General features: G+C 42.5%; 1 protein-coding gene across 2 annotated transcripts in view; it reads right to left on the reverse strand.

Moving 5' to 3' along the window:
- The window catches only part of kdr (kinase insert domain receptor (a type III receptor tyrosine kinase)), an 83,613-nt gene that overhangs the window by 14,921 nt on the left and 43,079 nt on the right, over nt 1-25,613 (reverse strand). For both annotated transcript variants that reach the window (XM_041197811.1, XM_041197801.1), the window contains 15 exons: nt 25,260-25,610; nt 24,774-24,920; nt 23,101-23,232; nt 14,355-14,461; nt 13,767-13,902; nt 13,076-13,180; nt 10,360-10,473; nt 9,744-9,832; nt 7,905-8,058; nt 7,505-7,602; nt 6,843-6,965; nt 5,677-5,788; nt 5,453-5,552; nt 4,511-4,616; nt 541-686 (listed from right to left, as the gene is read on the reverse strand). In XM_041197811.1, coding sequence (XP_041053745.1) covers nt 541-686; nt 4,511-4,616; nt 5,453-5,552; nt 5,677-5,788; nt 6,843-6,965; nt 7,505-7,602; nt 7,905-8,058; nt 9,744-9,832; nt 10,360-10,473; nt 13,076-13,180; nt 13,767-13,902; nt 14,355-14,461; nt 23,101-23,232; nt 24,774-24,920; nt 25,260-25,610 — 2,020 coding nt within the window. The remainder of the gene's footprint in view (nt 1-540; nt 687-4,510; nt 4,617-5,452; nt 5,553-5,676; nt 5,789-6,842; nt 6,966-7,504; nt 7,603-7,904; nt 8,059-9,743; nt 9,833-10,359; nt 10,474-13,075; nt 13,181-13,766; nt 13,903-14,354; nt 14,462-23,100; nt 23,233-24,773; nt 24,921-25,259; nt 25,611-25,613) is intronic.

A 25,613-nucleotide genomic window follows, 5' to 3' on the forward strand; every position in this document is an offset into this window, starting at 1 on the left:
ACATAAGAAATAAGAGTGGCAGTAGGCCATTCAACCAAATTACCCCAACTCTAACCCCAGACACTCGTGGAGTCAGAAGCAGAAATAACATGTGCCCACTCTGCTGCTCTTCCACTAGCAAAGAAGGACCAGGGATTTTCATCCAATGATATTTGAAGGTAACCGCACCAAATATTGCCTATTATCATTGCTAACAGCCATCTTGTCATACTGAAAGCATACATCTTACTCACTATGAGCTATCAGCAAATTATTTTATTATCTATTGTAATTTATAGTAGTGGTCTCATCAACTGATACATTGTTTTATCACTACTATTTTAACACTTTGGATTTTATCTATTGTTGGTATTGTTGGAATGTTTCCATAAATTTTCCATTCATTGTTTGGTGTTACATCATACACTTTTAAGCCTAACCCTTTGAGCTGACCTACAAATCAAATGAAATGGCTCAACACTGTTTCCGCTTATTTTCCTTCTGTTCACCGACACATAAAGGCTGCTTTCAGGAATGATAGGATGTCCATCAGGTAATTACCGTATTCCTGCTGTGTTGTCGTAGTGGAATTTTGGATCACACCCTTCCTGTTCCTCTGTACAGGAAGCAGGTGAAGTTGGCAGAGAGAGCCCGGAATCATCTTCTATAGTCAGTGACATGTTGAGCGGAATATAATCTTTTCCATCCTAAATATTTCAGGGAGAGACATTTTCATGATTGTTGTAGACATTGCTTGCAGAAAAAAGTGCAGAATTTAAAATACTGAAACAGCTATTGTCTGCTTTCTGATTCAAACCGATATGAAGGGTTGAATAAGCTACATTCCAATGTTGTCTTCGATTCCCAAATGAGCTGATATCTGCATCATTTATTTATCAATAAATCAGACTCCTGCAACATGTATGAACTGCATGGAATGAATTTAGGTACATAATTGCAATTAATGGATAAAGTATCCTTCAGGAATAACAAAACACAAAGGCAAAATTTAATATTGCTAAGAGCGTTCACATGAAGAAGACTCTATAAAAAAAACAATTATTTAGCACTTCCAGCTCTTTTTCTAGCCAGAATACACCACCCCTTTAAGAGCTGCTGGCTAAATGCACTGTTAGGTAGCTGCATGCCTCAGCAGAAAGCCCACATTGGTGCAAGGTTAGTACCACTTAAAGCAAGCCTGCACTACTTAAAACCATCCAGCCAAGTGCTGGAAGAGGCTAGGGAAGACTGTCTGACCACAGGCCTTGGTGCAGGAGGTGGAGAGGTCCTCTATCCACAGGGAGCCAGGAGGTCCCCCAGATAGACATTATGAAAGCAATGGGGCTATAGAGCGAACATGATCAATGCCAATAGTCTAGCCCAAAGACCTGGAATCAATGCTGCAAAAATTCAATATCCTGACGCAAGTGGTCATGATCAGTGAAAATATCTGCAGACACCACTTCCTGCCTACTGCACTATCAGCCCCGCACACTGTTTAATTCACCACACTCCCATAACTCACCTACCAACATCAATGAGGAAATGAACATTCATTGGTTCATTACACCCTCACACACTTAGCACTGCTACAAGCCTCACATCCACATTTCACAGTTCGCACAGTGGTCACTCTCTGGATTGTCATAGTGGTTTAAATGCAGGTTGGGCAGCTAACTTATGCAGAATGAAGGCATTTTTACAGCTGCCAGGATAACAGGCATTGACCTGCATGATGCACTGTGTATGTCACACACCAGCTGGATTTTAAGAGAGTGAAATCCCTTCTAGTTGTGATAAATTTCTGAGTTGACATGCAGTGTTTACATAATGACATGCATGCAGCCAATGACATCCTGCATCATAGGGAAGCCGGAAAAACTCAGCAGGTCTGGCAGCGTCGGCGGAGAAGAAAAGAGTTGACGTTTCGAGTCCTCATGACCCTTCCACAGAACTGAGCGAATATAAGGAGAGGGGTGAAATATAAGCTGGTTATATTTCACCCCTCTCCTTATATTCACTCAGTTCTGTGGAAGGGTCATGAGGACTCGAAACGTCAACTCTTTTCTTCTCCGCTGATGCTGCCAGACCTGCTGATTTTTTCCAGGTAATTCTGTTTTTGTTTTGGATTTCCAGCATCCGCAGTTTTTGTTTTTATCATAGGGAAGCTGGCTATCCTGGTGAAGGCTGATGCTGGCTCCATATGCTTCTCTCTAGCAAGAAAAAATGAAATGTATGCAGGACAAAGCAGCCCATTTGATTGGCACCCATCCACCACCATCTTCACGTAGAGAGCTTCAGTGACTTCCCTTATGCAACAGCTGATGACAAATACCACCTGCTACAGGCTGGAAGGTGCCAGACACAGTCAATCACTGGTAATACAGTACAAAAACAAAAATACCTGGAAAAACTCAGCAGGTAATACAGTCCTCATTCTGCTCTGAGGCTGCAGTAAGTGATTGATTTCTGTGAAGATGTCTTTATTGACATCTGTTTCTATTTTTTAAATTTCTACATGAAATGTGGGTGTCACTGGCTAGGTCAGTGTTTATGACCCATCCCTAATTGCCCTTGTTCAAAGGGCATTTAAGAGTCAATCACATTGCTGAGGGGTCTGGAGTCACATGTAGGCCAGATTTCCTTCCCTAAAGGACATTAGTGAACTAGATGGGATTTTACAACAATGATTTCATGGTCATCATTATACTTTTAATCCAGATTTTTATTGAATTCAAATTTCACCATCTGCCATGGTGGGATTTGGTCCCCAGAGGACCCTGGATCTCTGGAATACGAGTCCAGTGACAACATCACTACACCACCATTTCCCTGCAAGTAACTCTTGCTGAAGGTGAGGTAGGAGAATTACTCTTTGAATACCATGGGTGGTTATGGACCTTTGCTTTTATTTTATTTGTTCATGGGATGTGGGCATCCCTGGCAAGGTCAAAATATATTACCGGTCCCTCATGGCCCTCAGGAAGGTGGTGCTGAGCTGCCTTCCTGAACCATTGCAGTGTTGTTAGGGAGGGATTTCTAGATTTTGAGCCAGCAATAGTGAAGGAATGACAATACAGTTCCAAGTCAGGATGGTGTGTGACTTAGAGGGGAACTTCAGGTGGTGGTGTTCATGTGCCTCCTGCCCTTGTTCTCCTAGGTAGTAGAGGTCATGGGTTTGAAAGGTGCTGTCAAAAGAGCCTTGGTGAGTTGCTACAGTGCATCTTGTAGATGGTGCACACTGCTACCACTGTATACTGGTGATGAAAGGAATGAATGTTTAAGGTGGTGGATGGGGTGCCAATCAAATGGATTGCTTTTTGCTGATTGGTGTCAAACTTCTTGAGCGTTGTTGGAGCTGCACTCATCCCGGCAAGCGCAGAGTATTCCATCACACTCCTGACTTGTGCCAGGCTTTCGGGACTCAGGCGGTGGGTTACTCTAGAATTCCTACGGCGGAATTTAATGGAGCCCGCTGGGGTGGGCAAGATGGCAGGTGGGCCTGGAAAATCATGCAAGTGGCCTGCTGAAGGAAAACTGTCCCACATTTAGTGAAGTATGCAGAGATGAAAGAATTCCCGGCTCTGCGAACCTGACCTTTAAAAATGGCCACCCGCAGTTCTGATTTTCGTTTCAAGGGCACAGGCTGTGTTACAAACTGGGTCCACCCCACCCAGAACGAATGCAGAGGCTGCTGGGTGCAGAGGTAGGCTGGGCAGAAGGCCTGCCTCTGTGTTCTGGCATTTTGTTGAAGTAAATTAAAAAATGATTGAAACAAAAAACAGCTTCCAGCCCTCATCCCTCCCCCCCACCACCCACACACTCTCCATTCCCCATCCATGCCAATCTACACCACCTCATTCCACCCACCCACCCCCATGACCACTCATACTCCTATGCTCCCCACATCCCCATGGCCCTTTATAGCCCCTATGCCAACTTTGTGCCAACTCATGCCAACCCATGCTCCCACCCACTAGCCTTTGCCATTACCCCCTTCATGCCAACCGGCATAGTATCCTTTGACAGTTCTTTGACAGCTCCGAAAGTTCAATGAGTTTATGCACTTTTTACACATAATCATGTTTATTTTAAACAATCGCAGATGGTGCCTTACCTCTCCCAAAAGGGGTACTCTGGCTATCTAATCAATCAAGTTTGCACAAACTCTTACCTGGTCTGATCTACACACTCTCACACTCCTTGCCTACCAAAATCCCACTTCAGTGGAGCTGGCTGATGATTTAAATGGCCGGCTGCCTCCCTAAACTGCACATGCGTGAACCATAGCCTGACTCCAGTCCTGCCCCGCAAAAATAGCAAGTGCCATGTTTGGTTAGGGGAGGGTGGTGGTGGAATTAGGATCTCCGGGCTCGTTTGCTGTTTTCATCATGATGGAGAGGCTCTCCATTGTGGCGAATATCTGGCATACTGTGGAACTTTGTGGTTCAGATATTGAATTATTATACCTGCAGAAAATCAACTGGAATTACTTTGCAATGTGTATACATTGTTACAAAGACACACTTACCTGTTGAGCATTTGCCTGCAGTAGGTTTCCTAAGTGCTCCACTAGTTCAGAAAAGACAGGCCTTGCTTTGTAGTCCCCATGCCAACAGTCCAACATTGTCTGATAGCTGATAGGACAGAACAATTAGGGTGTTCAACATTTATTTGGATACTACATGAAATAACTCATTCAAAGGGCCCTGTTCATGTCATATGTGTGAGTCTTGTAATGTGTTGCGGCTTGCCAAATCATGGCAATTGTTGACGGAACTCCATGTTTGAATCCCTCCAGTCAAGTTTCCACCTTGGCCACAGTGCCAAAACAGTTTTTATCAAGGTACAAATGACATCCTATGAGACTGTAACAAAGGTAAACTTTCCCTCCTGGTCCTTCTCAACCTGTATGCAGCCTCTGTCATGGTCAACTATACCATTCTCCTCCAACACCTCCCCACCATCAGCCAGTTAGATGGGACTGTACTTGCCTCACTGCATTCTTCTTTATCTAATTGTAGCCAGAGAATAACCAACAATGTTTTTTTCTTCCTGGGACATTAGCCCTGGTGTCCCCGAAGAATCTATCCTTGGCCCCCTCCAATTTTTCATCCAATTGCTGCCCCACAGCAAAATCATCCAAAAACTTGCCAGTTTTCACATGTCAAAAGGAAATTGTATGAATACTTGAAAAGAGAAAAGAAACTACAATACTATCAGGAAAGAGGAGGTGAGACTAATTGGATAGCCAGTACAGGCTTGATGAGCCAAAGGCCTTCTCTCCTATAAGACTCTACAAAAACAACATGTTCTTAGGAGAATAAACACCCCTGTGGGTATTCTTCTTACCTACTGGATTAGAGAAGGGTGTGATTGAATAAATTTTGGCCAAATGCATTTCAAATGCCATAGCCCTATTAGTGAGAATCTATAGAACAAAGATGTCATGGAAATAATGGCATGGACTTACATTTCTGCAGATGCATATTCAGGACATCGCATTCGTGTGCCTTCTTTGAGTCTTTGACAAAATTCTTCATCAATCTGAACACCAGGGTATGGAGAAGCACCTGAGGAGTGATTAGTAAGAGTAAGACATGCCAGTTTTGCTGGGAAAATCATTTTTTTAACATCTTCCTTAGAAACATTTTCCTGATTATTCAATGTGAAGAAAACATAACTGGAAGCACTCACCCAATGAGAATATTTCCCACAGTAGAACCCCATAAGACCACACATCACTCTGTGTTGTATAAACCTTGTCAAAAATGGTCTCTGGGGCCATCCATTTAAGAGGTAGCCGTACCTAGAAAAGAACACATTATTAGTTTATAATATAAATTCTTACCTAAATATTCCAAAGGATGAATTAAGGATACATTCTCTTATATCATAAAGTATAATCATAATGTATAAGTAGGGTACATATCAGTAATCAGTAAATGTATTAGAATTGTACCTATTAATTTTGTCCTATTGACCTATATGCAGCAGAAGCTCTTCATTAAAGGCATCAATTGCAGGGGGTAATTTTAAGAAATTGCGCTGCTGTCTATAGGAATGGCACATGATAGATTCAGGGACACAACTCTCATGTGCTGTGCTGTGGAACCAAGGCTTCATAAAATGTTATAAACTTTGGATCTGCTTTAAATGGGTTTAAATGCTTGGGTTCAACAGTGCTGGTCACTGCCATTCAACAAGATCAACTTTATTTTTCAATGCACAGGTGGTAATTAAGTGGATCAATCATCTATGATAGAACCAGTTCAATTTCCAATCCTAGGCCTAGCATGAACTTCTCGCATGCGTGCGAAAGAGCACTGAATAATCTCCCCCAGCATGGAGCTGCCTCAGGAAGATGAAGAGATATTTTTAAAAATAATAAAGAGCAGAAAAAAATTAATGAAACATGAACAGGGACATATTTTTAATTAAAAATTAAAGTTTTTATTTCATTTGTATTTGATTTTAGGAACCTTGTCCTGCCCGTGGATGAGGTTTCCAAAAATTGCAAATGCCGCTTGACCTTTTCAAACGTTAACCATTAGGAAAAATTCAGCACAATTGATAACTTAATGGCCTTAATAGGTCTTTTAATTGTCGGCAGGCATGCTGCCAGCTCCAGTGCGCGCCCGCCAACCGAACTATCACGCTACTGTGCATTGACGTCAGCACGCTAGGCCGATATCATCACATGTCATTTCACGTTCAGTCAGGCCAGGTGCGCACCCATCCACCGAGCTAAAAATCCTGCCCATAATTTTTTAATATGCATGTCAAGGCGCTCTCAGTTCAGATTACTGAGCTGCTGCTTAAAGACAATCTGTACTTGCAGAGTTTAATTTTCATATACTTACATCTCCTTTTCTAACATAATCTGGGTCCTTATAAACATCTCGAGCCAATCCAAAGTCACAAATCTTCACCACATTGTTTTCTGACAAGAGTATATTGCGAGCAGCCAGGTCCCTGTGAATGCACTGAAATAGAAAATAGAAACTTATTGGTCTTGTCCCATTTTCTATTTCTCTCTCTCTGTCATTCTCATGAGGCAGTTATGATCACTTCACCACTTGTTTAGTCACTACACCAGCAGCAGGCAGCCATCTCATTGAACCTGATGGAGAAATGTCTACAAGAATGGCTGAAAGATATATTTTCCTTGCAGGAAAATGAATTATCATTGCTTTTAAAAGAAGTCAGAGCACATGGTTATAGAGAATTAGGTAGATCTTGATTTTGTGCAATGGGTGTTGGCAAATCAGCCTGTTTTACCTTTCTCCTGGTTTTTATCTCCATTGAGAGCAGATGAAAAACAGGCAGGCCGCTTGCTATCACTCATCGCACAAAATCAACATCTACCCCAAGTCATTTAAAAGAAGGCAGTGACCACTGACATAAACATAATGTATTGATAAAAAGGCAATGCAATTGATGAAGGTTCATCACTCTCCATGTTATATGGAAATGATGTGTATGGGAAATTAGTGAAAAGCGAGGGCATATTATGGTGTCCTACCTTTCGTGATGCCAGGAACTCCATCCCCCTGGCTACCTGGAAGCTGTAAGAGATAAGGTCCTCCATTGTCAACCATTTCTTGTAAAGGTCATCTGCAGCTGTAAAAAAGAGAAGTATGATTTGGTGGAGCTGGGCCAAAAAAAAGCTGCTTCTATTTTAAGGCACATTTATGTGCATCTTTTGATGCCAACTGATAAACTTCCAATTATGTTTTATCAATATAAACTTCCATTTGCAAACTGATTCATCCAGCACTTCAGCAAGAAGCTTTTAAATATGAAATGAGCATCCTTTCATGTGTGGGGTTTCTTTGCTTCATCACAATTTCAGAAATTAAATAATGATGCCCCATCAAAGGTAGACTTATGGAAATTTGGAATGAGGTGTATCATCACTTTACCTTCCTCCTCTTCCACATCACTAAGTGATTTCTCTTCTGCAAAACCAGAACTGGTGGAGCTCTCACTAGCAATGCTGTCCAAACGCCGTTTAAACTCATTCTCCATCTCAGCAGGATCCTTTTCTTTTATCTGCCCTGACTTCAGTGCTTTACTCTGTAACAAGAGTGGGGGAGGGGTGGGTAACAAGTATGCAAATTATAAGTAAGTAAACAGAACCTTTTAACTTGATATATACAAAAAAGTATTATATAATGTGTACAAAAATATCATAACCTAGCAAACTAGATGTCAGTTGAAGTGGATGGGCATTAGCAGATAAAATGAACATTGATGAACCTGATAATCTATTCTCAGCACTGTGTGAGGAAGCATTGAACAGGTCATGGACATGCTCTCCTGCCTGTGATCCACTCTCAGTCCCAGGTTGTCTCACAAAGAACCATAATTGATTATAATTACTGAGTACTTGTAGAAATTGCTGTTAATTTTTATGTGGTGCTAAAGGTTTGCCACTGTTGTTATGTGTCTGTAGTCTGGTCATTTCAATCCTACCTTTTGATATGACTCAGTCACATAGGAATTCTGTTGGCAGTTTTTTTCATTTCACTGAAGACAATGGGATCATAAAAGGGCAACAAACAGAGGGGTACTCTGGAAAAACAGTTCTTTTGTGCTCTGATTACATTGTTTTCAGTGGGGGAATTGCCAACTGGGTTGTTTTAACTGTCACATACAACTTATTAGATTGACAAACAAAAAGCTCTATTTCCATTTTTAAATTAATTTGTCCTTTTAAAATTATTGAATGTTACAATAACAACATTTACTTAACAATAACAACTTGCATTTATATAGCAATTTTAACATTGTATAGATTGGTCAAAGAGATAGATTTCAAGGAGTGACATAAAGCAGAAGATAGAAGGGGTCAGGCAGAAGAGGTTTAGGAAGCAAATTCCACAAACTTAAGGCCTAGGTATCTGAAGCGCAGCTGCCAATGGTATAGCAAAAAAAAATTAGGAATACATGAGAGGTAACATTTGGAAATGTGGAGAAATCTCAGAGTAAAATTAGAAGGTAAAATTAATCTTAATACACATAGACAGTATCAAGAGATGAATATTTCAACTCTTTCTTGGACTCGAACGCAAGTTCTGTCGAAGGGTCATGAGGACTCGAAACGTCAACTCTTTTCTTCTCCGCCGATGCTGCCAGACCTGCTGAGTTTTTCCAGGTAATTCTGTTTTTGTTTTGGATTTTCAGCATCCGCAGTTTTTTTGTTTTTATCAAGAGATGAATGCTATTTACTTAATAATGGTCTACTGTCTAACCGATCTGTGAGATTTAGGTAGTTGTGCAAAGGTGCCAGCATTAGGTCCGTTGGTAGCAATCTTACCTGAGTGGGAAGGTTATGGCAGAGACTTGTGCACATAATCCAGGTTGGCATTTTAGTTACATACAGTACTTAAGGTATACTATAATGTAAGAGATGCCATCTTTAGGTGACATGTTAAACCAAGGTCCTGTCTGCCCTTTCAGGCGTACATAAAAAATCCCATGGCTACATCATTAAAAACAGATTAACTGGTTACCATCTCATTCCTGTTTTTGGGACTATGCTGTGTAGATTAGCTGTGTTTCTTCACATGATACCAGTGGCTACACTGCAAAAATAATTCATTGGCTATGAAGGACTTTTGGTCATTTTGAGGTTATAAAAGACAAAATGGAAGTTCTTTCATTCAATTAGCCAAGAGTTGGAGGACCTCTGTGATCTATTGAATCTGTGCCGCTTAGAAAACCTTATGTAACATGTAATGCAGAGCAACATAGATCACCTTGTAGGGGACATAGTTGTTTCGCTTGCTTCTCAAGTAGTTTGACAGGTTCCCATATTTGCAAAACTCAACAATCACCATCAATGGACCTGAAGTTAGAACAGCAGGGTTAGCAGTATTAATAGCTTCCAGAAATGTGCCGATACAATGTACACCTATTCTTCTCTTCCGTATTCTTTTATATTAAATTTTGTTTGTTGTTTACACAAATTATCAATGAAATGAATGCCATAATCTCATCAATGCAAACCCAGGGGATTATTCTTTTGTAGTATTTCAGATTTGTCTAGCAATAGTTTATCATTGCAGCTAATAAGCATTCAAAAAAACACAAACAACTCATCGGACACTGTATTAGTTTAATGGGAGAGGCCACTGGTTCACAATTCTATTTTAAATGGCTTGGGATCTAAAAAAGAATGGAGGAGTGCAGAAATGTAAAGATGTTGAGATTAACTGGGTAACGCGTATATCACCAAAATCTTATGGAAGATGGACACTAATAAAAGTAGCAGCCACCATGAATTATTTGCTATATTTTTTCACAGAAAAAGGCAGTAAAAAAAACTGTCGCCCTAAAAGTGGCCAAATTAGGGAAGAGATTGTACGGGCTCACCTCCTGCTTTTGTGCAGGCTCCCAGCAGGTTCACCACATTGAGGTGATGGCCAATGTGAATGAGAATCTTCAGTTCCGACATCAATGCTCTTTGTTCATTGGATGTTGCTCCATCTGAAAAAAGCAATCTGATAAATGAATATGAACCTTTCAGTTGCAAAGAAAGCAAATACAGAGGATGTGTACCCAAGGGGCAGAATTTTCAGGTCGGTGCCCAGGGGCTGGGCCCACTCGCCAACGCGTAAAATGACACGCAGTGATGTTGGGCTTGTGTCCTGACATCACCGCGCGTCATTTAGATTTCCAGTTCAGCAGGCACGCACCCAACTCAGCTGCACGCCCCTCGAACTGTCAAAGGCCTATTAAGACCTGTTAAAAACTAATTAAAATAGTCAAATGAGCTGCCCATCCAACCTTAAGGTTGGTGGGCAGGCAAAGAGCCCGTGCGGCCTTCGCACTTTTCATGAAACCTCATCCACAGGTGGGATGAGGTTTCATGAAGTTTTTATAAACTAAATTACGTTTATCATTAGTGTTCCTTGACATGTCCCAGCTCATGTGACAGTGTCACATGAGGGGACATGTCTTAAAGTATTTTCTTCACCTCCGTGCCTCAAGGAGATTTCTGCGCTCTTTTGCATGCACTGATCAGTTTCACGCTCGCTCCCGCCAGCCCCCACACAACCCTCCCAACTGGGGGGGGAATATTCTGCCCATTCATAAATACAGGTATGTATTAGTATCTACACATAATGCTGTGAAGGTACAGACACGGGCTTGGAGCATGTGCAGAAATTTAATCATGTCACCAAAAACTTTCAATGTTTGCATAGATTTTAAGAGTTCACTTTATTTTGGAGTACATTTCTCTATTATTATGCAAATTTTGAGATTATGAATTTAACTAACTTGGTAAATGTTACATTCAGTTAAAAGAATTAATATCATATGCTGCAGTTCCATCTTTTGAAGTGACGGTCTGAAGTGTATAGTTTGATGATTAAATGTGCTTATACACTAATGGATATTAGTTATATGCTAGATTTAACTGGTAAATAGCAAAATGAATATAACATCGTATTTCATCTTGACAAGCCTAAGTGAAGAAGTAAGTCCAGGATGCAGGAAATCACCATTTTTGACGATCCAAGCTAAAAGAACTAGTAATCGCGTAAATGGCACATTTCTCAGTGCTCCATGATTAGATTCTTTGCTGTGACTGACTTACAGCTATATCCCAAGAATATTTATATGCAGACAAAAATTAATCATCTGAATTGTTTATGGGAAATGCTATTTAAACTAAATTTCTAACCCAAACGCTTAACTTAAAAATAACAGAGGCCACAAAAATTCAAGGCTGCATCAAGGTATTTCCTGAGTTCCCTTGCAATAAATTTTCAAAAATAGTCTTCTGAGGGAAGAGTTTCTTCCCACCACAAGGCTGGGAAGTGGCATCAGAAATAAAAGGGATCTTTGTAAATGGGCTGCCGGCGATCAGGAGAGGGGAAAGGGCATAATATTGAAATGTGCAAAACATTGAGGATATACCTTCAAAGTTGATGTCAACTTATGGTCTCTCCATCAATAATGTTGTTAATAGAATTTCAGCCATCCTTCAGTTTTTTTTTAAGATAGATTTTATGAATTTCCACTCTTGATGCAGTGATCTATGCATTCAGAATGTAAATCAAGAATATAGGTCAGCTGGCGCTTTTTTAACGGGCTGAAATTCCTGTAGGGTCTTAGAAATATGAAAACATAGAAAATAGGATCAGGGGTACGTCATTCAGCCCTCTCCACCCCACAAATTAAATGTTATGGGGTGGGGAGCTGTCCAGTTGAGGAATGGCTGCCCTGCAGGCATTTAATGGCCAATTGGCCAATTATAGAGTGGAGCGGAACATCTGCCCCTCAAGTAAGTCCCATCTCAGAGAGTTGTCAGCCAATCAAAGGCCAGCAGCCCTGTAGTACTGTCTGCGCCACTGGGAACTGTGGCCACTTCCGGTACTGCACCAAATTTATCGAGGAGCTGTTCAATGATGGACCCAAACATAAAGATAAGTTCGGAATCTCGCTGAGGCCTGCTATCCTGGCCCCAGCAAATGGGGGTGAGTGGCATATGTTGAACAGGGCAAGGGAGGAGGGTAGACGCAGGGAGGGAAAACTGTGGGAGGGGGACCTCCAATTGGCACCTGGGGCTTTGAAAAGAGGAGCGTCCTTCCCCCTTGACAGGCCACCAGCCTGCAGGGCCAAACCTGCTAGGCTGCACATTAGGCACAGGCTTCTCCCAGCTGCCCATTAAATTAGAGTGGCAGCAGAATAGGCATTAATTGCCAACTTAAGGGCCACAATTGACCTATGGGTGGGTGATCCTCCTAACCCCTCCCCCAACGCTTGTAAAATCGCAGTGGGCGTATGTCAGGCAGGCAGGTGATGGGCACGCCACAGATGGCATGACAGCCTATTTTACAGACCCACCCACCAGCTTCCTCACCGGCGGATGACCTGTAAAACCCAACCCTATGTTAAGTAGAGGATTTAACTTAATTCAAAAATAATTGATTTTCACCCAGTGGCTGCTCTAAAATGCTGTGTATTGATTGAGATTTACATTCAATAAATTGATTGCACCTGGTCTGGAAAAACAGCCTTCAGCAGTTCAACAACCTTACGATTATAATTTGGGACAGAAATCTTTCCAACTGTCATTTACCTTTCAACATCTTGACAGCAACAGTTTTGCAAGTGGAGACTTTTTCAATATTAAACGCAGCTGCTTCAACCACTTTGCCAAAAGCTCCACAACCCAATGGTTTGCCTGGTTAAAGAAATAAAAGTGTCTTTCCATCATGAAAATTATATGAAACAATAAATCCATCTCTTTGAATGTTCCTGGCAAATCCCACACTACAGGGAATACAAAATGGGCTTTTTCAGACAGTGGTGCACAATATTAAAGAGAAAAGGTTTTGCTGAGGAAAATCCAACAGCTCTGGTATTGTTAATGAAGCAGCTGTATGCTGAGGAACAGGTCAATATGACTATCCATAGGTGGATACAAAAATACAAAACAACTGCAGCAGCAGGTCATTTACTGAAGAGCAGGTTTTAGTAAGTTTTATTGACGAGGGCTGTTACTCGCTCTGAAATTTGATAAATAAGAAAACGTACAGCACAATGATATCTGATTTTATCCCAACCACATGCTTTGTAACTCTCAGTTACAGATGTTAAAATCCTTAACAAAACTTGCAGACTAAAGGATTTAGAGTTACTAACACAGAACAAAGTATATCTTAGTATCATGTCAAAGATAAGCATTGTATGGATTAATGGTTGATTCAGAGACTATGTATGTAGGTTTTATTCTAAAGGGAGGAATATATATGACAGTAACATATCACCTAATTTAAGTCGATCCCTAGGAAACTCCCATTTACTGGCATCATACGACAGCTGTTTACACTGTTCATCCATAGGTATTTCATCAGGGTCCATGATGATTGACAAGTACCCTGTCTTCAGTTCTGCATCACTGGGCTGGAAAAGAGTGATGAGTCAAGTTACTTTAGCTGCCAGCTTTGTGTTCACAGAGTGGTCATGCTCACTTTAGTGACTGTTGAGTAAGGACACAGAGCAGTCAATGATCCAGAATTAAATGTTGCCAAACAAACAAAAGCATACATCACACCAGCTGAACTGAACATGCATGCCTAGCTCGCAATTACTTCAGATTTTATTGTAATACACAAGGGCCATCCTAAGCAGCAGCATTGAGCAACAAGGCTTTTTCTCCTTCATGAATGGCAATTCTAATTAACACATATTAGTCAATCCTTCGTTAAATCATGCAGCAGCATTACAGAAAGAAAGAAAAAAAATGTGTGTTGTTTTAAACACAAAGAAAAGATCCACATAAAAGGGCTACAGTCAGTTTTCATTTGTCAGGCAATGTATGTTCCCATGGGACAATTCTGGGATTGTTTTATTACCCGCTTTACTGTTCGCAAGATGATTATTAGAAGCAACCAGAAGAACAAGGCGATCACTCCAGTGCCAACGAGGATGATCAACTCGAGGTTTGCCTTGTCTTCAACTCCTGGTACAGAAGAAAAAAATCATTTCAGTTTTGCGGAGATGCATGTGATCATAGAGAGGTGGAAATTTATACAGGAATAGATAAATTAACTATAAATACACAGATGAAACCCTACATAGGTATTAAACCAGCTGGAAAATAGAATGAACAAGATAAGCTTATATTATACAAATTATTTTAAGTAAAAAAACAAAGTATCACAGTACAACATGATTTACTACCTTGAGGAAATACAGATCGCTTTACATTACAGAGAACAAGCAGTACATAAGTCCAAAGTAATGTATTACATGCTTTTATGAAGCACAAACAGATCTCCTGTGTGTTGCACATAACTAATCTGCAGGACTGTGTTAATGTATTCTGCTGTATGCTTGTGCATGCATTGTGGGCGGGGTGGGGGGGAGGGGGAGTATGTTTGCAGAAGCTCCTTCAACTTATTTTCAAGTCATTTGGTGCAAGTCTTGGGACCCAAAATGAGATATTTTTAAAATGTTACATTACTCTTCCATCTATTCATTACAATTTGTACTTATGTAGTATCTTCAGTGCAGAAAAATATCCCAAGGTGATTCACAGAGATGCGATCAGATGAAAGCTGGATGCTGAGCCAAAGAAAGAGATACTTGGAAGGCTGACCAGAAGCTTATCACCAAAGAGCATGGTTATAAGGAGGGTCTTAAAAGTGGACAGAGGTGGAGAGTTCAATGGGCTGAGAGATTAAATCCAGAGTGTAGGGCCTGAATGATTGAAGGCATGGTCTGTCAATGGTGGAAGAAAGAGGAGAGGAGGAGACCAAGAAATGAGTTCAAGGAACAATGGGCTGGATTTGCAGCGCTCTCTAGTCCCCAACCACCAACCCCATCCCCACCTCAGCTAAAAGGTAAGTCGGGTTCCTGCCAACAGAAGGAACACTGCCCGGCTATCACTTAACAGCCAATTGACCTATTAATAGGCTGCAGGCAGGATTTCCACCCTCAGGGACAGGAAGTCCCAGCTCAAAGAGCTGCCAGCACCAGGAAGGAGTGATGGCCACTGCTGGAATTACAGGCAGTCCCCAGCGAAGATCATCACTGGAGCTGGAAAAGGTGGGGGGAGGGTGAAAATCTTGCCAGAGTCAGGCCTCAGGAAGGGAGGGTGAGGAGGGTGTAAAGGGGTGTGGGTGTTGGGGTGATCTTTGGGGGAGTGCCTTCAATGGGCAGAGGGGGCCTGCCTTTCCTGACATCAGCTGCGCAGCTAAAGCTGCCAAGCTACCTACTTGTCATGCGCCTCCCCCTGCTGTGGGTAACATAGCAGTGGGAGCAGGATGAGGACCTTAAGTGGCCATTAATTGGCCACTTAAAGTTTTCAATAAGCACTAGAACGGTGGGCTGCCTAATGCCCCCACTGCCCCTGTAAAATTTCACACAGGTTGGGGTGGGCAGGTAGGCAGCGGGAAGGCAAACCACTGGATTTTACGAATCCCCCTACCTTCAAACCTGCCTGCAGTGGGGTGGAAGATCAAGCCCTCTGAGTTTTGGGAAGGGGGTTGTAATGATGGAGGAGGTTGCAGAGATAGAGAGGGATGAGGTCATGTGATTTAAACGAGGATAAGAATTTTAAATTGGAACTGTTGGTGGACTTGCAGCCGATGTAGATTGTCAAGGGTAAGTAATAAGTGTAAGTCATGTTGTAAATAAATTAGTTTATTAAATAATTTAATTATTAATTGAAATAAGCAACTCAATGACTTATAATTAAAAAAGACAGGAAATGCTGGAATATATTGCAAATCTATCACCATCTGAAAAATGAAAAGACAGGTTGTCATTTCATCTTTAGGTGCCTCATCAGAATGGATCTTTATCCTAAATATAAACTTACACTTCCTATCTCAGTGATGAAGGGTTGATGCATATTTCCAGCAACTTCTGCTTTCATTCAAGATTTCTATCATTTTTTTTTTTAATTTCTGATGTATGACCGCACTAGGTTTATAGGTTCTTTATATTTAGTCAATAAATAAAATGATCAGAAAACTTACTAAATATAGAGTATTTAATTAGGTTCAATTAGTAATCACCATTAGATTCAGTCAACACCTTAATTATTATATTGTCACCAATTAACTTAATTGTCAGTAATTGAGTTATAAATGCACATGGTATTACAATTTATTTGGTAACAATGCACAATTGTTGCTTTCTAAATAGGGTACTACCACACTGGTGAAGATTTTCAGCAAGGGCAACAACAAGGTCTCTGGTCGCATTAAAATTGGAGGCAAAGGGCGCACCAAGGTCAAGACTCATTCCCCCAGAACCAGTCTCCAGTTCCTCGTCAGCCGTATCCACCAGCTGCTGCGCAAGGGTGACTATGCCGAGTGTGTCGGGGCCAGAGCCCCCATCTACCTGGCTGCAGTCCTTGAGTATCTGATGGCTGAGATCCTCGAGCTGGCTGGCAATGAGGCCAGGGACAACAAGGAGACCCACATCATCCCCAGCCACCTGCAGCTCACCATCCACAATGACGAGGAGCTCAACAAGCTACTGGGAGGGGTCACCATCACCCAGAGTGGGTTCCTGTCTAACATCCAGGCTGTGCTGCTGCCCAAGAAAACCGGGCACCCAGCAAGGTTTATGCCTGAAGGGACAGATCAGAAAAAGAGCAAAATGATGTATGCTACTTGGTGTGTGGATGCTAATTGTTTGGAATGTGGATATTAGAAAAATTGTAATGTGAATAACAAGGGCTAAGATTTGAATAATAAAATTTTAAGCTTTTGTACATCCGTGTGTAAAAACCCTTTATTTCTACACACAAATAATAACTATAGTTTGTGAGCATCAAGATTTGCTTAACCAGCAAAGAGAGTGGGCAGGCATATGCAGAGATACTGGCAGGAATGTGTCCTCAAATTAAATCAGTGCAGGGTTAGACAAAATCAAAGGAATGGAAAGTACAGGATCAGTACAGTGGGGTTGTTGAGTTTCAAAGTCATCATTGGCTGTCTCTTGATTCAAGGATGGCATCTACTCAAGGTCGTTAAGTTCTGCCATATGTCTTTATGTGACCGAACAGGCAGGATATCCCATGAGATAATGGGATCCAGGGTGCAGGATTTGCTTCCTTTTCTTTCCTTGTCTGCCACTGCCCTGCCTGATCATTAAGGAGTTTGGACTCAAAACGTGATGCAACTTGATGGACAAGTTGTCACCATTTTGAATGTTTGGTAGCAAACTCTTCACAGTCATTAATATCAATGCTGCTGCACTTCAAGGAGAGCTTCAGAGTGTCTTTGAAGCATATCTTTGTCCTCACCTGGAATGTTGACCATTTGTAAATTGAGAAAACAGGACCAGGCAGGGGAGACACTTTTCAGCCATCTGGACACAGTGTCCAGTCCATTGAAGTTAATTTTGTAGTTTTGCCTGAATGCTTGTGGAGCTGGCTTCAAAAAGGACACTAGCATTTGTTCAACAGTCCTCTCATTGAATCGAGTGGATGCAGCAGAGGCATTGCTGGTGGAGTTCCTTTAGTGCACTTATGTGTCGCTGATACACAGTCCAGGTCTCACTGCAGTACAGGAGTGTGGTGACGTCGACTACTCTGTACCATAGGACTATTGTTGATTTACAGAGGTCTTTGTTGTCAAACACTCACTGACATAGTTTGTAGAAGGCTGAGCTGGTACAGCTGATCTGGTGTTGGATCTCCTCATCAATGATAGCTTTTTGAGAGAGGTGACTGCCAAGGTATGGGAAGTGCTCAACATTTTCCAGAGTCTCTCCTTCAATATATAGGGGAAGTGGAATATTTGGCTAACCAGGTGAAGGTTGGTACATGAGTTTTGTTTTGGCAACATTCAAGAACAGGTCGAATCTCTTGTATGCAGAATTGAAGAGTTCAAGAGATGCAGAGACTAGCAGAAATGGATCTTCAAATTAAATTAGGTGCAAAGATAGACAAAAATCAAAGGGATGGAAAGTGCAGGATCAGTACAGTGGGGTTATTGAGTTTCACTGTATTTAGGGTGGATCATGTAAAGAGACCATCACTGCATAATGCCAGTAATCGCCTGGATTTTACTGTCACTGGTGAATGAAGGAAGTTCACCATTCATTTTGCTCACAGCTATCTACAGACTTTTCATGGTGTTGACAAGGCAATTCAGTTATAGCAATCATGATTCTGATAAGGCATAGCATCCACTACAAGGCATCTGACACCTGAGTGAACAGGGCAGACAACAGTATGTCACTTCAACCAAACAGAGAGAGAATGTCCTTGGGTCAAGGATGGAATCTGTTTGGTTACAGCTAAAAAACAATATAGGTACCAAATCGTAGGAAAGCCATAGAGGAACAAATTTGCGGAGAATTTACAAAGATGTGTAAAAACTATGGGCAGGATTTTCTGGCCCCACCCACCGCCAAGATCGTCCAGTCCCACCGAAAGTCAATGGACTTTTGGCTGAGCTACCACATCTCCCGTGGCAAGTCCCACTACAATGGGGAAATCCCGATCTATAGGGTAGTGATAATGGGAAATTTTAATTATCCTAATACAAACTCAGTAATCATAAAGTGCAAAGAGGATGAAAGTTTTTTTCAAATGTTTTCAGGAGAATTTTCTTAATCAGTATATTTCCATCCAACGAGGAAGGAGGTATTTCTGGATCTGGTTCTGAGGAAAGAGGTTGGTCAAGTGGATCAAGTGTCTGGTAGGGACGTAAGTAGAGTAAGTACAGTGATCGTAATATCATAAGGCTTAAGTTAACTATGGAAAAGGACAAGGAGAAATCTGGAGTAAAAATACTTAATTAGATGAGGGCCAATTTCATTATGGTGAGAATAGGTCTGGCCTAGGTAAATTGGAATCAAAGGTTGGCAGGCAAAACTGTAACAGATATTGGGCTGCCCCTGAAGAGAAGATGGTCTGAATACAGTCAAGGTACATTCCCATGAGGGGAGAGGTATGAACAACAAGTCAGAGCTCCCTGGATGGCAAAAGAGGCAGAGAGTAAGATTAAGTAGAAAATGGATGTGTATGGCAGATAACAAAAACAGAAAGTGCTGGAAATACTCCGCAGGTCTGGTAGCGTCTGTGGAGAGAGAAAGGGAGTTAATGCTTTGAGTTGAATATACTCAAAGTTCTTTTTTTATCCTTTCATGGGATATAGATGTTGCTGGGAAGACCCGCATTCACTGTTTGCCACACCTCTAAGTTTGGTATGAGAGGCAATTTAAAATAAAGGGTGCAATTCTGAAGGGCATGCAGGAACAGAGAGACCTGGTGTATATGTGCACAAATCGTTGAAGGTGGCGGGGCAGATTAAGGAAGTGGTTAAAAGTGACAGAGGCCTTATCAGCCATGTGTGCCCACCTAGTCCACTGAGAAGGCAGACCATAAGGACATAGATGTTAGCAGCAACCTGATATGAGAGCCTGAGTTTCCTGAGGCATTGGTATTCATGCATGTTGAGTGAGTTGAGCCTCTGCCTGTAGACCCTCTGATAGGGGTCTTGCCTCTTTCCAGCTGTATTTTGGTGTCCATCCCCTTTGCCCTATGGAGGGGTATGTGGCTGAGAAGCTGCTGCTGGAGTTTAGAAATGGTAAGCCTTGACCCTCAAAGGTGCATTATCAACTCCCGTGCCATTCTGAAGTCTGGGAGCAAGGAAGTGCAGCTGGAGGTGAGTGAAGTGCTTGGCCATGTGAAGTATCTTCCAAACAATTGGCAATCACCCTTCAAGCCGTGAAAACACTCTCGGAATGCTTTGTATAGGTTCCTTGGCCTGAATTTTACCTTCAGCGTGCGGACATGTACCCGACACACCAGAATGTATATGGCACGCAATGACCTCGGGCGCGCATCCCAACATCATTGTGCACTCGCGTGATATTTCGTTCAGCGGGTGTGCAGTTAGCGGGCAGGTGAAAAGGCAAAGCAGCCTTTACATTTTTTAGGAAACTTCATCCACGAGCGGGGTGAGGTTTCCTAAAGCTAATACTAATTAAATAAAACCTTTATTTTGAAAATAAAAACCTGTCCCATCTCATGTGATACAGTCACATGAGGGGACTTGTTTCATTAAGTTTTTATTGTCTTATTTATTTTTGTAAAAAGCTCTCCAATCCCCCTGAGGCAGCCCTGTGCCTCAGAGAGATTGAAGCCCTTTTTCGCGCACATGCGCAAACTCTTCCTCCTCCCCCCTCCTGCACAGGTAGCACTCAGCCACTGCTCGCCATCCGTGCAGGGTGGACCTTAATTGGCCCAACTGCGTGAAATCGCGGTGCAGAGCCGATTGTGGCCGGTGGGCGGCTCCCTGACTGCCCCCGGCCACTCCCACCGAACCCATCTAATGCGGGAAAAATTCAGGCCCAGATCATGGCTCTTCAGTGCGACTGATCAAAGTCTTCACAGCCTTTCAGTTTCCCTGAGGAAATCCTTCTCACCGTAGGCTTGCCATCTCCAACAGGTTAGAAGCACAGTGTGAGGCTACTCCACTGTTAGGAAAAAGGGAATCCGTGCACAAAATCCCTATTGATTTCCTTCTTAACTTCAATTGGCTTTCCACCTCGGAAGTGGGGCTTCCCTGAATTCACTATGAACCTTTCTCCGGGAAAGATGGAAGGAGGTGGAGGCATAGCAGGAAATGCAGTAGTCGGCAGGCAAAACGACACTTAATCCACCGGCCGCGATGGCCGGTTTTCACGCCATATCGTCTCGAACCCACCTAATTATTTATGTACTCCTGGGAAACACCTGTTTCCACGGTGGGTGGTCTCTCATTTGTCCGCCTGCCATCACCCCGCCGCTGCATCACACCAGGCACCATAAGGTCCAGCCGCAAGCACACATCTCAGTGCTTCCAGCTCACCACTGCTGCACGGAAGACATGGCCCTGAAACTGAAGAAGACTGCAGCCCCCAGGCTCAGCGACGCATCTCCCCAGCAATTTTTGAATGCGTTGGAGGCCCATCAGGATGTCCTCTACCCCTGCTCTAGCCGCAGGATCGGTAGCAACAGCACTAACCCAGCTTGGGAGGCGGCGGCAACAGTGGTTAGTGCCAATGCCCTGCAAAAGAGCACAGCCAACCAGTGAGGCAAGAGGATGAATGATCGCTTCTGTTCCACCGGGGTAAGTCATTCATCTCATCACCCAACTCACATGCTCACAAACCCATCACACATCCACAGGGTCCTCACTCGCTGCCAGTTCAAGGGACATCACCATTCACTCTCTCAGACTCACCATCACTGTCCTTGTCCCAACCATGGGATGTCTCAACACCCACATATACCAGGCATACTTGTCATCTGGTCTGGCAGGCGTCCTGCTTATACTTTCTCCATCTCTATCCATGCAGGATGAACTGGCGCACAGCAAGAGAAAGAGGTCGCAGGCCGGTGGCAGAATGCCCGAAATCAAGGACCTCACGGACTTTGAAAACGGAGCCATCCAGCTGGCTGGTGAGGATCTGGACCAGTGACGTCGATGCTGCTCTACCAAGTGAGGATCCATCAGTGCAACATCCATCAGACAACCATGCTGTGAGTGATGTGTCCTCTTTCACTGGCCACTGCCATACATTAATTATCTCTCCTTTGCTTTCGCAGGCACATTCTGGGAAACAGCTGATGGAGTCCATGACCCAGTGCCTTCAATCAAGCCCCAAAGAAACCTCTGAAAAGGAATCTGGAGGCACCCTCCTTGAAGTCCCGTCACAGCGCTCCCCATCACCCTCAAAAGTTGCCTCAGAGGCAGGGCTGCACTTGCCCCCTGATCTCCCGCACCCCCCCACACCACCAGTCGGACAGGGTAGCCCTTAACCCAACCCCCCCGGCGCCCCTGAAGTCTGCAAAGCAATAGGTAACCCTGGTGAGCTCTGCTGTGCACTCACCTCCAGTTCACCCAAAGTGCAGGCCGGCAAGTGCACGTCGCCTCTGTGCTGTTGTGAAACACATCAGCGTGCTTTCCCACCGACTTGGACGGACAATCCAGCAGGGTGCAAGAGCCTGGCAGGATGGCCTGATAATGATATGCTGATATATTACAATGAGGTTCCCGACGACCGATGGTGGGAAAAGCGGCCTGCCATCAGCGGGCTGAGCAGACAATTGCGACCTGCCTTCCTGCCATCATGAAGCCAATCGCGCCATATTGTCCGCTCAAGTCATCCATCACGCCTGCCACCAGTGGGCACAGAAAATTCCACCCTTTGGGTGAGATAATCTTAGAGCTAAGTTTCTGGGGGGCTGGGGAACTCAGTTCTGATTTCTGCATTTAACTGTACATGTGCAATTGCTGGAAGCTGCTGTCTGACATTTCCTTCATGCGTGCGCTGATAGCCTCAGCCTTATTCCTACTAAAAAATATGGGTCCCTATATTTTGGCTGTTCTGCATTTTATAGTATACAGAAAGCAACAATTGTGTTGTGGTATCAAACAAATTGTAAATTCATGTCCATTGATCATTTATAGCATCTGCATTATTTCAACATTAATCGCAAGTATCAGATAACTTGTGTCATTAAAGCCTTACATTATGGGCAAAAATATTGCCTCTTAGACTGAGCACAATTAGCACATTTCAGTTCAAAACCACCCAGGTGTTATTTTGCCTGAAAATCAGTTTTATTTTTCTTAACTTCCTAACCTTCTACGGCAATCATTGCAGAAGTCTCTGCACAGCCCTGTATGTTACAAGCCTCACACTTATACATCCCTTCATCTTCCTTCTTCAATCTCTGGATGGTCAAGGTCCTGTTCAGCTCATCTAGAACAATGCCTGCAGGACACAGACACACGACATTAGGTCAGTGAGACACCATTTCCTGCAGCAGTCACAATGTTACAATTCACAGTGCGAACAGAAATGACCGGATACACTGAATAATAAGGCAATATAAAAGAATAATAGTAATCACACTGCCAAATACCTTTTTTTTTACAATGATTATTTATTTTATAACATTTGAAAACTTTTACAAATTTATGTGCTTTCTTTGTATACTGTGAAGCAATGAGCATTTGCTATTAGATTCAATTGGTATCATTCTTCCTTTTTCACTCTCCTCCAATCTAATTTCCCACCCCACCCCACTCCCACCCCCGCACCCGTCCCCCCCCCCCCCCCACCCCCGCCGAAGATAATATTAGGTATATCTGCACAGTAATTGCCATCCTCCCATAGCTCCAAAGGAGTGAACATCCTTGTTGCCTGAGACAGTGAAGCTTGCTATTTGACCACATCAGAAGAGCCAAATACCACCCTTACCTAATGTTGTGCACTTTTTACTGGGAATCGACAAGCAGTGATCAAAAACAGGAAGTGTGATTCTTTTTTAGATTAGGAAGAGTGTAAATTAATAAAACTACCTCCTTAAAGGCACTGACAGGATGGTGATTTTGACTTTGAAAATAACATAAAATGGATGCTATCGTATGAACATATGAATTAGGAGCACAAGTAGGCCATTCAGTCCTTCGAGCCTGCTCTGCCATTCAATAAGAACATGGCTTCACTGATTGTGGTCTCAACTCCACAATCACACCTACCCCCTATACCCTTTCACCCCCTTGTTAGTCAAGAATCTATCTACCTCTGCCTTAAAAATATTCAATGACCCTGTCTCCACTGCTCTCGTGAAGAGTTTTCCAAAGATTCACTGAGAGAAAAAATCTCACCTCAGTCTTAAGGAGACCCCTTATTTTTAAACAGTGACCTCTCGTTCTAGTCTCTCCCATGGCAAAATATCTTTTCAGCATCCACCTTGTCAAGTACCCTCAGGATCTTATATGTTTCAATAAGATCACCTCTCATTCTTCAATACTCCAACCTGTCCAACCTTTCCTCATAAGACAGCACCCTCATCGCAGGAATCAGTTGAGTGAATCTTCTCTGAACTGCTTCTAATGCAATTATATTCTTTCTTAAATAAGGAGACCAAAACTATACACATACTCCAGATGTGGTCTCACCAACCCTCAATACAATTGTAGCAAAACATCCTTACTTCATATTCCATTCCCCTTGCAATAAACGACAAATATGTATATATATTTATATACACAAATATCAATTCAGCTGCCTGTTTTACTTCTCATTGAATGAAATGAAGATCAGGATATATGGATAACAGGTAGTGGATTCAGTATCACCTGTATTAACACCATCATCCAAAGTCAACATTACACCCAATAATTTCCATCACATTTTATATGCCTAGTTTAGAGATTTTGTCTTCTGAGACAGATTTGAAAGATGGCACTATTACTTTACACATATTTCAACAACTGTATAATATTGGGTGACTATAAGCAACTTACCTGACATTTCCAGAAGCTGCTTGTCATTTTTATACCATATAACGTATGGGCTTGGTGCCCCAACCACATCACACTTCATCTCTATGGAAGAGCTCATATTCACTGTTTGGTCTGTCAGATTCTGAAGCACCAATGGAGCCTGTTGAGCTGCAATAAATATCAGAAGAAACTTTACTCATTCAATGTCTTTGTGAGTTGTCAAATACACATAAGTTTAGAACTGTAAAATGATAGCATGACATGAATAGAACTGAAAATTGAATTGGGGCAGGTGATTACTTCTTTAAACTAAGCCTGAAATTGTTTATGTGCAATATCTCTATTTAATATTAAATGGAGATGCTGCCAGTGGCTGCCCAAAATCAGAAAATGCTCCATTTCACAATGTCAGTATTCCTCACTGTAGTAAGCACAAGTATTCACCAAAAATAGTGGCACACAGGTTACATATGATACAACCCATCAGTTCATGGTATTCTTTCTCACCTTCGATAGAAAGAGTCTTCATCATACAGTGCCTTTCACCTGTCTTTTTATTCTGGGCTTCACAAAGATAGACTCCTTGATCTTGAAGAGAAACATTGCCAAAGCACAATTCGATGGTGACATTTCCAGTCTTGTGACCAGAAATCATCCTCCAGGCCATCTCTTGTGCATCACGTTTGAGGTCTTCACATGGGAGGATGGCAAGGTTGCCACGGCAGCTTTGGAGAATTGTGGGGTGGATCTTGTACCATTTTAGGTTCTCGTACGTAAATCTGTCAGCTTTGCACTGAAGAGTTACATTATCATTTTCAATGGGGTGCCCAGTAGGCTGCAAATTAATTTCCAGACCCTCTG

The sequence above is a fragment of the Carcharodon carcharias genome, chromosome 1 (genome assembly GCF_017639515.1).
Source record: "Carcharodon carcharias isolate sCarCar2 chromosome 1, sCarCar2.pri, whole genome shotgun sequence".
Classification (NCBI taxonomy): Eukaryota; Metazoa; Chordata; class Chondrichthyes; order Lamniformes; family Lamnidae; genus Carcharodon; species Carcharodon carcharias.